Raw genomic sequence first — 13,646 nt, 5'->3', positions numbered from 1 at the left:
GAAGGATTTTTGTGGCCGCTACGGCAACGTCAGCAATACTGCCGTGTTCTTGTCTATACGCTATGACCTTTATGTTGGGGTTTGAAAAAAACGCTTAAAAATTATTTTTATGATAACAAAGGTTGCGAGGCAACAAAGTCACAACAATTTAAACCTGAGACTCGTCATAGGAGGGGCGAAAAACCATTAATTTTTTTATTTTTATTCAGGATTTTGGTTTCTTTTCATTCACCCACGTGTTTTACCGCGGTGGTGATTAAAACATGCAACAGCACAGAGTGACAACTCATGAAAATATACACGACACGGTTCGGTTTTTATAGCAACTTCCTGTCATCCATTTTCAAAACACTCTTTGACAATTTATCCAGTCCTTTTAACGGTTGTATCATGGTTCTGGTGTGGTCTGAAAACCTAGATGTACAATGAATAACGCATATACGCACACGTAACGACACCTACCCTGAGGTCAGCATACAATCCACACAACGTCAAAACACTCCAGCATGCTTAGTTTCACTCACTGTCAACAGCCACCTCAAGCACACTTTTTGGGTGGCAAAGCTGCACTGATAAACCTGGGCGCTTGACTAGATAAACTTTATAATCGGTGCCCACGCCGTTTTTTTGTTGTTGTTTTTTGCGCAAAATACACATGATTTGAGAGACTTAATAGGTCGAAACCGTTACGCTGTCTGCAACTCACTTAAATAATATTGGTTTAGATCAGGTGACCCACACTAAACCTAACCTCCCATAAAGCGACAAACACCCTAAACACAATTTCACAACACCGGACGCGTCGCATTTTTTCTGGTAAACATGCGCACCAATTTATTTCAAAGTGGTAGCAGTGTACATAATTGTGTTTTCAAACCTATTCTACCAACATAAAATAAAGGTATGTTATCACCATTGCGACTAAAAGGAATCTTATTTTCCGGTCTATGCCTGTGTTAAGCCCGACAGGTATGAATACGTGACTGTGTCTTCAATAACGGCAAAACGCACCGTGGTAAGGCATCCAAAGTTGTTTGCATTGCTTATAGACGTCCGTAAATAAATACACTCTAATACCTGCGAAAAGCCCTGACAATCTTCTCGCAGATCAAATTTTTCTCATTAAATGTTTAAGGCTGGTAATAGGACAGCAATCACAACTGATGACGAGAGGGCTGCCATTAAAACACGATGAAGTGTTTCCTTAGACAGTTCCTGCCATTGACGGGCACACCGGGCGTATTTCTATCAACGAGCGAACGAAGGATTCATAACAGGCAGCTGATTGGCATTTCCAACAATCTCAATTAACCCCCTTCCCAATCACAAACCTGGCACCTGTCCGTCAAGCGACTCGGGTTAATCAAGTTCAACTCCTCTAACCATCCGCGGAATTTCAAATTCCTACTACTCACATGACGGCACATTTCAACTGACCTAGGGCTAGAACCTCGTGCGTAGTAACGGCACCTTTTTTTCTTCGCCGCCAAAACGACCGGCGCACGTTTCTCTCTACAGAGTTTTCGTAGAACACAGCTATGCATAAAAGGTATTTTTTCAGGGCGAAAAACGTGCTTTTCCTACCAGTCATCGCAACGCGGTTAAATGTTTTCTGTTGATACCGGCCCGTACATAACCACTGATGTACATTGCTCGAATTCTTTTACCGAGAGTAAATGGAGGGTGGAGTGACGTAATCATAACCAGAATACCGAACAACGTGAAAGTAACTTTTCCTTCGCAGTTAAATCTAAAATCAGCTATCCAAGATTAAGTAAATATCGACACTTAAACGACTTCTGTAGCAACTTTCACAACTCTGGTACAGCACCTGTACATAGCGCGAATTATTGTAAGCAAATGTCTACGACTTTCATCTGTTTACAGTGACGGCACTTTCGGTACTGTGTCATGTGATGTAAGTGGTTAATTAGCGTATAACTACAACACACGGGGTTGCCGTGCTTTAAATGTAATTTGCTTCACTTGTACGAGCGACATATAAAGACTTGCGCTGTGTTAACTTCCGATATGACAATTCAAGCTCCACCAAAATCTACAACAACTGCGCTAAAACAACAGACGCGAGGGTAGAATTTCTCATCCAGTGATGCTGCATAAAAGGCCTTCCACCTATATTGTGCAGATGCTATAAATAATAGGATATTAAAATGAACCCCGTAAGCGATCACCTGTGCGTCTTTAAACGCAACAAACGGTTAGAAAATTAGGGTAACAACCTGCACAGTTTGTGATTACGTAAACGATCAATTATTTCGCTGACTTCGAGCGGAACTCACCTACGATTCGTCGTAGTGACGGGGTTGTAGCGAGAATGGTCGAACTAGAAAAGGAAATAACGACGTGTTATAAGTTTGAAGTTAGACCAAAGCAAAAAGTTTCAATTTATAAGAAATATTTTTGCCCTCAGTGCCATATTGACGCTTTGACTCGGATAAAATTGATTTGCGATTTGCCTTCGACCTCGGTGCCTAAATGCTTTAAGCTCACAAAACCAAGCGACTGTGACGCAAATAAATCCACTCCGACGCGCAGCCACTGGATATTTCTGTATCAACTGCCCCAGGCTACACTAATATCAATAACGGAAGGCAGAACATAATCGGAAAATCGATACCGTCTACAACACGTTGATTTATGGCACATTAGGAAGCTTATAGGATGAATTGATTTGTTCGGACTTCCAAAGCAAAACTGAAGGTTTTTTACACGAAGGTCAGCGGTTCTGTTTCAGACGTCATAAGGAATTTAATCCTTTAAGGTCATGCCTTAGTGTGGTTAGCGTGGAAAACATCTCCTAAAAAGGTTATTTCCACGTCTGCTGTGACTGCGGCATGGGAAAATTGACAAACCCATAAACTAATATTGTATACATGATGTATAATACATCCAATGTTGATTATTCCACAGCGAACGTCATGGTAGAATTACTATGTATAAAATATCACTCTCTTATGATGAGACTAGAACTAACGACCCTGTGCGTTCCGGGCCATTGCTCTACCGACTGCACATCAGAACAATAATCTGCCTGCTCGCCTGTGATGACAGCTTTGACACCGTGATAAGAACAAAGTTAACTTGTTCTATTCACGCAATGGTAACACCTACTCTGGAATATCCCCATACATTCGTTAAATTCAGAAAGTTGGCAATTGAAAAAAAATCAGACAAATTTCGTGCTAACAAAATCGTTTCTGTGAGAACACAGCAACTAGTAACCAGAACCAGTGTTGCTATCAGCTTATCTGACTCTGTAGACCGTTTTATCGCCTACAAAAACCGCAAAACATTTCCAGCCAGGGGGTTGCATCAGTGCATTTCTACCGTTACCAGCATCCACTGATGAGACCTCACCGGTCGAAACTATGTTCGCTCTACTGTCTGCATCTCAATGTATATTATATGGCTCTTTTGCTTTTTTATCCACCCAGGCCGAGTAAGTTTGCTGAAGTAGACACAAAACTCCTCAACGTGGTAATCAACAGGTTATCGCGTGTTGACGTTCACATTTTCATGACTTGACGCACGTTCCGTTGTAACTTTGGTGAGCTAAGAGTAATGGCTTGTCGTTTTTGTGGTGGAGTTGCGGATGGCGGGGGCCACGTGGGTCAGTGAGTTAAGGGGGAGTTGACGGGATAAACAAGCGGAAGCTGTTGGTTGGTGCACGGTTGACAAATTGGCGATAAATCATGAATCAACATGTTAAGGGTCGTTGACAGTATGAAAGCCATAAACTTTAATCGACATGTTGTGTCTATTTAGGCAAACCAACCAATGGCGGCGACTGCAAGGTCAGCCAAGCCCAAGCCTGGCTTTTTAGCATACAAGATCAGGAAAGCACTTGATAAGACATGTAAGGTCAAAACAATGTGCATGTATGTAGCTTGCCTAAACATTATTCACTTTATATCGTTCTTATTCATGAATTCATGAACTTATGTCAATGAACAACTAAGTGCAAAATACACTCTTTACAGTTTACTGAGCCACAAAATGGCTCAGACATCCACAACCTTCATACAACTATACGTGAGAGACGACCACGTGCTCGTTTCGCTCTGCTTGGTCCCTTTAGTTTCAGATTGTTTAGAAACGGGGGCGCGTTAAAAAAACAAATTTTCAGTTATGTTTGAATGCACCTTGCATAATATTAAAACACACAATTAATTTTAAAGAAATTGTGGTGAACCCGACCGGAAAAATCTACGCCCCGTAAAAAGGGCTTACAGGTTAACTCGACTCACGACATGACAGGTTGATGATGGACATTTGAATAGGTGTACTGTCAGCCAAACATTCGAACAAAAACATCGTCACCGGACAACGCCACATCCTGACAACTCGAGAACAAACTCGCCCTTAAGAATAAATCGCACCCCTCATACACCGCCATAACCAATATTTGCTCAATAAGTCTTTATCATATGACTGGATCCGGGTCGATACGGTTGCAAGTTATTGAGAAGTTTGAACGTGGTAATACACCTTGAAAAGTAAGGTTTTGAGAAAATTAACAGTTTCTTGGTATAAATTGTAAACAAGTATTTGCTGCCCTCTGAAAAACAGCAACGATAAAGGTCAGGTTTTCTTGGTATATCTCTACTCATATTAAGCAGGGAATTTTGAACATATAATCTTGGTTCTGAAACATGACACGAACTCGTGTTTAACGATCTTCCTTCCATCAGCTTTGGCTACATTGTACTTTACTATGACGTAATAATCAATACAATGTGAGCTGGTCCAAGTTAACAAGAAAATGTATCACCGAAAATTCTTCTATAGTCTGTCTTGCTCTTTTCAAACAAACTTCAAGATGCTTTGATAAAACCTCAAGGTTCAAGCTTTAGCGGTAGCGCCCTGACCTGCAAACTCTTTCTTATACGCACTATTGGACCCGGTAAACGCTATTTGACTCTTTCAATGCTTAGACCTATTGGCATTGAATACGTCACCTTGCCAAGACCCACTGCACGTTGTATCTCGGCCATGCCATGAATGCATTTGCTTCCTGCAGTATCTCGCATATAGGTTCAGATATTTACGCCGGGCGCTGTACGTCATTTCCACGTTCAGTTTTCCAAGATTAAACGCATTGAAAACTTCACATCAAAGGGACGAACCGACGCGTTCGCCTTCGCCTGCCCGAAGCTGATACCTTCATGTAAATTACAATGCTTGTAAAAATTATCACACACGGAAGTTCCGAGCCATGTTGTGATCAATCAATCAAACACATTTCTTACGACCTCAGTTATCAAGCTGTTGCAATGCAACTTTTAAAAGCTTGCTTGTGTGAAACCCCACAAGCCATAATTTTCGTTTGATTACTAAAATGCACAAAAACCTCGTGACTCAAAGTTTAAAGTTCGCTTGTAAAAGATTTAAGCGCCTCTTGAACGTTCCAATGCAACAATAGCTTTACGCGAAACCGTAAGTTCCTTACGGAACTTAATTAACATGACAGCTAAATGGAAAGTACCTTCCATCACATCACAGCTGAACGGAGGGCTGTTTTGATCCAGCTTTGAAGTTGTTTTTTCTAGGCAAGCCCGAGAAGTCGCAGATCGCCTAAACCTAAAGTTACCAACCAGTTTTCGCTCAGCTTCTGATATTCAGTATATTGTATAACTAACCTAAAGATTTTCCCCGTCTCCCCTATGAACAGCTCTCAGACCTCCACGAGAACCCCTGGTCAATAAACTAATGGCTTTAACCTTCTATCATTCATAACACTTAACTTGTAAACATATACAGCAATTCCGCATCTCAAGCGACAATATTGGCAGAACTGAAATAAACGTACTTCAGCTTTCACAAGAAACTCAATTATCTCATGGCAAACTACTCAAATTCCAACACACTTGGACGTCAACAATGCAGGCTCACGACCAAACCGCTAGCCGGATCAGCTTAAAAAACACTTGCATCAATCGGCACAGGCGAAGTTTTCTTTAGGACGAGGCCGGCTTGTAATCAATCGACCATTAAGCTGACACAGGAAGAAGGTCGAACGGCTGCAAATGCGTGCCACGGGCTACCAATTTGCCTCGTGTCTCTTGAGCAATAAGTGTTACCACACGCACACAGAGGCATAGCTACACTGCTGACGTAAACATAAGCGCTGTAACCGGGTCACGACCCTTGACGTCACTCACCGCCAAAACGTATCCACGCGACTTACTTTAAAACGTGGCGGAGAATCCACTTTTATCTTTGGAATGACTATTTATTGCGCTATAACGATATATCTGCAGGCATTGTGACGTAGTTTTGTTGCCCGTTGGCTGAAAACCAACAAGGAAAAATGTCAGACTTAACTGTTTTCATGTAATGTGTCAATGCTTGTGAAACATCTGTGTCGAATTTGTCAGAAGCTAATTGATGATTGGGTGTTGGCGAAAATTGTTCACAGGCAAAAGAACATGAATAGCTTCCGCATTTTGTTGCAAACAATTTCGTTTTCATAATTTTGCCAACATAAGGAATTACCTTGGGAATACAACGATTAAATCTTCTATACTCAAGTTATATTCTTTACTTATGATGGAACAAGCATTTCCTGATATGTTTAAACCGCTTATCCGTACATTGGACCAGAATATTCCCGTTTAAAATAAACACAAATATAATTGAACGTGCCACTGTTGGATGCTGTTCAATAACAACACAATATTAAAAGCCGCAGAGACATCAGCAGTTTGAACCGTGACCCTCGTAACAAATCTGAACAGGCAATATATTCCTAACTCACTTAACCAATTTCAGGCTATTCACCAGGGGAGACTGACATTCATGACAAGGGTCCAATTTCGTTGGTATTTGATTACTAACGACCTCAGGAGATCGATGAAATGCAAGCCCTTAAACGTCCCAGCTTGCGGCTATTGTAATTGACGAAGATATCGAAACGCAATGCTTGGCATTTTGCAATCGATTCGTTGACCAATCGTTGCAAATATCTGTCACCAGTGCTCTTTTGCCTGGAAATTTTTAATTAAATTTGGTCGCAAATATAGAAAACTAGCCTGAGTGAAAAGCATTTTACACCAACTAAAATCATAGATCTTGGTAGATTTTTTTACAGATCAATCCACGAAACATACTCTGGGAACTTTTTCACTTTTGTAATTTATTGTGATTTGCACACCTGAAGTGTTTTGTGTGTATAAATTAACTTAAATTTGATGAGTTGCGGCAGAAATCTATATGTTTCATAAAATTATTTCGTGAAAGAAAGTCACCCTATTCTTTGTCAAATCCAAAAGTAAGCTAATATCCGAACTCACATAAGAGTGGCACAAATTTACGTAACAATGACGTGAGAAAATGGAGCAGAACCATTCGATGGAGATAGAATAATCACGCACAATGATTTGACAAACTCCCTCGATTTTACGCTTCTGTCGTACACAAAAGGGAAAGCACTTCATTATCCCACAACCACTGTTGAAGTTTATTATTGTGGTTTGACAAGAGGTACTAGAGGCGAAACAAGTCGTCAGACAAAAAGTGTCACGGAAACAGTAAACAGACCGTACGGTGCAACGCTAAATAAAGCATTCCACTGACCGAAGACTGCTGTTATGACCAGATAATACTTCACCAAAAAGCTCTATAACATAAACTATTGCTAGTAAGTGGCATTTCTTCTTCAACATGAATAAGATTAGGAGTTTATATAGGTCCCACCTACAAGAGAATGCTTTTGGAAGCCTCATTTTTTGCACTTTGTACCACTAGGTAACCACAATGGTGGTGTATACGAGCTTATATGTGTAAGCGAATAACCATCGTCACGCAAAGGTTACAAAATGTATTACAGTTTATTGATACCATATCGGTGTATATGTGCTGCCTATTAAATACAACTCCCACGTCATTGAGTTTTCGCTACGTGACTTTTAGAAAACATGGACTTTGCCCCGAGACCAACAACCTGACAACAACTGTATGTTGCATCCAACAAATTCACACTCAATATCTTGAACATTGTCTGACAGGCAACGTTTAAAGGAAATGGCCAAATCCTGCTATGCTGTCTGGAGCGCACTCGACAATACGCTCAAAGTTTGTAAACGTTGGATGTATTATGGTCATTCATGCCTTCTTCTGACAACAATTTTTATCGATGGTTATTATCCTGATAGTCTAACCCCGTGTATCTCAACCTTCTTCCTTATGCAACCAAGATTTACTTCGGTAGAAGCTTTTGCCCAGTATAGCTTGGTGTGACTTTCTTTGAGTTTGGTGTTAAAACATATTATTCTTCTAGCTCCTTGGCCTACACGAAAACACCACTGTGGTCCACCACTGGGCCATGGACAATTAGTCGATAAACACTTGTCTAACCGTTCTGTCCCAGCCGGTAACCAAATATTACCTTCTCCCAATTTTCAATGTGCTAAATAAGTCTCTATGCCAACTCGAGATCATAAGCTACGGTTCTCAGCTGGAATATTTGCTCAGCAAATACCGTGTCGACTAAAACTTTCAAAAACCAATATTTACGTTAACTTGACAAGCAATTAACCGTCTACGTTGGAACTTTACAGTGAAAGCAAACTTGTGAACTAACTTTCTGGAAACTTGTCAAAAATACTTAAAGCATAGAATACTAAATACTTTTTTAGTATTCTATGCTTAAAGGCATCACAAACAATCTTTGCCAGTCTTCATTCACAAACTGATCTTTTTCAACTTATTTCAAAATATTTAAAAAAAGTAATTGTAGTTGATTTATTGTTGCATTGCAACAAATGGCAATTTATTATTTGACAATAAACTGGGTTTATTATCCCCTTTCCCAAAAAAACTTGAAGACGATTTTTTTGTGCCGGATAAATAGGACTACAGTGCATTGGATTATTGTGACACACGTGTCTTGCCTAAAACCTTACCTTACTTACCTTACCTATAGTAGGTTACTATAACTCTGCATTTGTTGAAAAATTAATGAAATGCAGTAATTATTTGGATAATGTGTTTGGTCTTTTGATGAACTGTATTCGTCTTGTGTAACACTTTCAAGTTATCTGTGTTTTTTGTCCAGATTTTTTCCTCGTTAACTTCACATAAAATGGGTAAACCTGGCAAACTGAAAAGTGGTTCTCGAGCGAAGATTAAAAAATGGCAAAAGGGAAGTTCGTGCGCTTCGAATCCTGACCTTCGTAAGCATCGTGCAAAAGCAAAGAGTAATTTTCTTCACGTTCAGCCCACGAACCAACCAACAAAGGGACTTACTCTGGAGAAACTGCAGATTCACGATGAAATGCACGGATCTGGAGAAGAGTTTGTCAGGGGAACTCCAATGGATGAAACGGCAAGCGAAGGTGCACCAACTTTTGCTTCGTTCCTGAGTGGTTTGTCAGACTGCACAAACATTACATTCGGGAAAATACAAAGGTACTGGCTTAACAATTCAACCAAGCATAAGGAGGTTTGTGCAGTTTTGGCTGCAATTACTGAAGTAATACGTGGACAAGGTGCCACTGAGTCAAATACCGCTTACTTTGCTGCTCTTGTCACTGCACTGCAGTCTGTGGAGCAAGTTGAATCTGCATCAGCTGTTGCTTATCTTCTAGCCATGACCTGCAAGCAAGTGCCTGTCCCAGTATTAAGGGCAAAGTTTGGTGAAGTTTCAAAGCTGCTATACGATATTTTAAATCAAAATGGTGGGACTGAAAATGCACCACCAACGGCACTTTTACGCTCCGTTTTGTCTTGTCTGGCAACTGTTTTGAGACAGCAAGCTCTGTCCGTTTGGGATGATCGTTCAACTATTAACATTTTCCACACAATATTAAACTTCACAGTTCACAGCAAACCCAAAGTTCGCAAAGCTGCTCAAAATGCAGTGTGCGGTATTTTGTTTGCAAGTTCCTTCATGATTGAAGAAAGTACTGGGGTTAAAACTCATCCCGCTGCAGTTGCAACTTCAAAATTTTGTGTTAACCACCTTGAAAAGTTCGGTGGCATATCTTCCGCACCATCTGTGTGCCACGTTATGACTTTACTTGGTCGTGTTTTACATAGTTTTCCAACTGCTTCGCTTAAGCAATCATGTGAAACTATTTTGCGACTGATGACGTTAGGCGAGCCGATTGTAAAGTCACTATCTTTGAAAGCTATGTACAGCATGTTTCAAAATCAGCCTTCCGCTAGCAACCTCTCAGCTGACCTTACAGCACAAATTATTTCTGCGTTATACGACTACCATCCAAACTCATCTGATGCCCAAATGTGCCCTGCGTGGTTGGCTGTAATGGAGAAAGCAGTGATTCACTTGTCAACTAAGTTTCTGGAAACTGAACAAGCGAAGAATGCTAACACACTGTCCACTGTGCATATTCCTAAACTCCTTGTCTCCTGTTTCAAAATGTTCCTCTCAGCCAACCAAGCAGTGCGTGAAGCTGCAAATTCCACTGCAAAAATAGTTTTATTGGATTGCACTCCTCCAGTATTGTCATGTGCAACCGCCAGTGATGAAACAAAATTCCTAACAGCTGTTTCAACTTTGCTGAATGATGGTTTAAAGTACAAGTACCACTCAGTTTGGGGCATGATGTTTGGACTTTGTCAGGTGGCTTTTAAATCTTGCATCAACGCAAAGCATTTTTCACATGTGAAAGGTTTGTTGGCAAGTATTGCTGACTTGCGGGGTTCGCCACAATTTACATATCGTTCAGAGGTTGATGATGCCTGTGGTGCTGCTATTACTTCCCTTGGCCCCAAACTGTTTCTACAAGCTGTTCCACTTAAAATTGATGGTACTGAAATGGATTATGACTTTCCCAGAAGCTGGATTCTGCCTTTGTTACATAAGCATGTAAAAAACACTGAACTTTCTTACTTTACAGAATACTTTCTACCCCTTGCTGGGAAAGTGCGTGCAAGAGCAGCTGAGTTAAAATCCCATGACATGTCAGTTGAGGCATCTATGTATGAAACTGTGCAGCATCAGTGCTGGTCGTTACTACCTGTATTCTGCAAAGGTGCAACTGACATTACATCGGCATTTCCCAATCTTGCGCGTATACTGGGAAGGGCTGTAACTGAGCATGATGATTTAAAGCTGCTGGTCATGCAGGCTTTGAGAAATCTCCTCATATCATGCAAGTCTTCAGATGAAGACAAAGCAGTTATGGCAAGGTTCACAAAGAACTATTTACCAATCCTTTTTAATGTATACACGTCTCCAGATGCAATGCCTGGCATTGAAGCCGTTGATGAGAAACAAAGTGCCGTCGATGCTAACAAGCGCAAGAGCCCTGATAGGTTGTCGGCCTTAGAAACAATTAAACTATACTTGGAAGTTTCGGATGTCCAACTTGTCATTTCATACTTTGTGAAGGCACAGAAGCGTGCATTTGATGGCGAGACTGAAAACGATGCCACTAGACTTGCGTTATTGGATCTTTTAGTCAACATGGTTGTGTACGTTGGGCTCGACGAAATGAACTCCATTTACCAGGACATGTTACCCATGCTAAATAGCCCAAATCACAGCATGCAGAAAAAAGCATACCGCTTGTTAGAAGAAATATGTGGCTCCAGCAATGAAAGCTGCAGACAATTTGTAAATTCCCGTTTGCAGGAGCTTAAGTCTCGTTTGTTGGATGGTTTGTCATCTTCATCTCCTTCTTCCAAAGGTCCCCGCATCACTTGTATGGACCAGATAATACAACAACTTGCAGGAAGGTCTGAAACTCACAAGGACTGTGCAGAATTTGTCGAGGTGCTTCTTCCAGAAGTGATTTTATGTACAAAGGAGGCAAAAAGAAGTAGACTTGCCTCTTTTACCTTGCTTGTATCAGCCGCAAAAGCATTTATTTTAATGCATACAAATGAAGAAAAGGATGGAATTGCTGATGGATTGGTCGCCTATTTTGATATTGTGTTTAATGGACTTGCTGGCTCACCAATTATGATCAAATCCACAATAATAGCGCTTTGTAGATTGGTTTATGAGTTTAAAGCAGACATGCCTTCATTTCTTCTGGATCAGACTATTAGCAATGTGTGCCTGTTGCTTGGCTGCAATACACGAGAAGTTTGTAAAGCTGCACTAAGCTTTATCATGGTTTTGTTTACTGTTTTGGATCGTGGGACTCTGGGACAGTACACGAAAGGGATTCTTGACGCATTACTGAAATGGAAACCGGAGACAAGACGACACTTTAGATTTCGGGTTAAAACAATTCTACAAAGATTTGTCAGAAAATTTGGTTTCGAAACAATCAACTCGATGACGCCTGCAGCGCACAAAAAGCAACTGCAAAATATTCGAAAAGTGGCCGAACGCACCAAGAGGCAACAAGCAGAAAGAAAATCGGAAAAGAAAAGCGAAGGCAACACTGACATGCAAGTTAACATCAAATCTCAGAAGAAAGAGACAATTGATGAACTTCTTGCTGATTCCTCAGACTCTGAAGATGAGGGACCGAAGTTAAAATCAGGCAAAGGAAATCCTCCTAACAAAGCCTGGCTCCAGGATAAAGAGACTGAGCCAATGGACTTACTGGATCCTGCGACATCACAAAAAGTCCTTGCAAGTGATCCCACTCAGGTGGCTAACAGAAAGCGGCAAGCTGATGACTTTAAATTTGCTTCTGATGGAAGATTGATCATTGGAGGGGAAAGTGATGAAAGCGAGGATGAAGATGTGGAAACAAATAAACTCTTAGCTGGTATAGGAGTCGATAAACCGAAAGCATCGGCTAAAAAATCCGCCCCCAAACGAAAGCTAGATGATGATAACAATGCAACTGAAGTGTTAGAGCAGGGATACAAACCTGGTGGCAAAGGTATTCACAGACAACTGGATCCGGAAGCGATCGGTGCCGCTTACAAATCAAAGAAGAGTAGTGGGGATGTAAAACGTAAAGGCAAGCACGACCCATATGCTTATATACCCCTGGACGTTAAAGTTTTAAATAAAAGAAAGAGAAAAAAGCTTTCAGGCCAGTATGATGGCTTGATGAAAGCTGCAAAGAAAGGAGCAGCTGATGGGGCAAAACTGAAAGCAAAAAGGAAGCGAAAGTAGCTTCCTTTGTGTTTAAGCGCGAAAACCTTACTCTGTGATTTTTACATTGGCAAAAGTTTGTCACAGTGTCCATGATTATAATGTTCCAAACAAGTTGGCAAGTGGGTTAATCCAACAGTACCAGAGGTGTAACAAGGCAAATTAATTCTTAAGTATGTGTGTATTTGTGCTTAGTATGAGGGGATGCAGACTCTCTTTTTCTTATGTGCCTTTTTCCTCTGTTATTTCACTGTTGTCAGTGTCATCACAGTATACCTGTTTATAACAGTGTAAACTGACCTTGGTGGAGGTAACTTACTGCCTTACATACCTGTTTATAACAGTGTAAACCTTACTCTTTTCATAGTCAACGATGTGTATTTGTGGTTGATATCAATAACTAATGCATCATAATATTACGAAATGTGTTGCTTAAAGCATGTTTGGCTTCTTATAGTTAAAAATTGTGATAAAACTGCAATGAAACAAAATTCTATGTGTCCATTATTATGCATGTCAAGAAATATTAGAATTGGATTGTTTAGTTGTAACTTTTTTTTTGTCAATGCCACATACTTTTTCCAATGTATGACTTGTG

At 40.6% G+C, this 13,646-nt stretch overlaps 1 protein-coding gene across 1 annotated transcript; it reads left to right on the top strand.

The window, feature by feature from the left end:
• The first annotated feature begins 9,083 nt into the window (after window positions 1-9,083).
• Window positions 9,084-13,609, top strand: LOC145894090 (RRP12-like protein). The gene has a single exon (XM_082982544.1). The coding sequence runs from the start codon at window positions 9,104-9,106 to the stop codon at window positions 13,067-13,069; it is 3,966 nt and encodes a 1,321-aa protein (XP_082838670.1). The 5' UTR covers window positions 9,084-9,103; the 3' UTR covers window positions 13,070-13,609.
• The last annotated feature ends 37 nt before the right edge of the window (window positions 13,610-13,646 follow it).

This window comes from Ascidia mentula, chromosome 3, assembly GCF_947561715.1.
Source record: "Ascidia mentula chromosome 3, kaAscMent1.1, whole genome shotgun sequence".
Classification (NCBI taxonomy): domain Eukaryota; kingdom Metazoa; phylum Chordata; class Ascidiacea; order Phlebobranchia; family Ascidiidae; genus Ascidia; species Ascidia mentula.
Note: the sequence above shows the minus strand (reverse complement) of the source record. Positions and strands in the feature narration are given on the sequence as shown.

Bases quoted from the DNA above. Each gene is read 5' to 3' on its own strand.
- LOC145894090 (XM_082982544.1), top strand. From the start codon at position 9,104: ATGGGTAAACCTGGCAAACTGAAAAGTGGTTCTCGAGCGAAGATTAAA.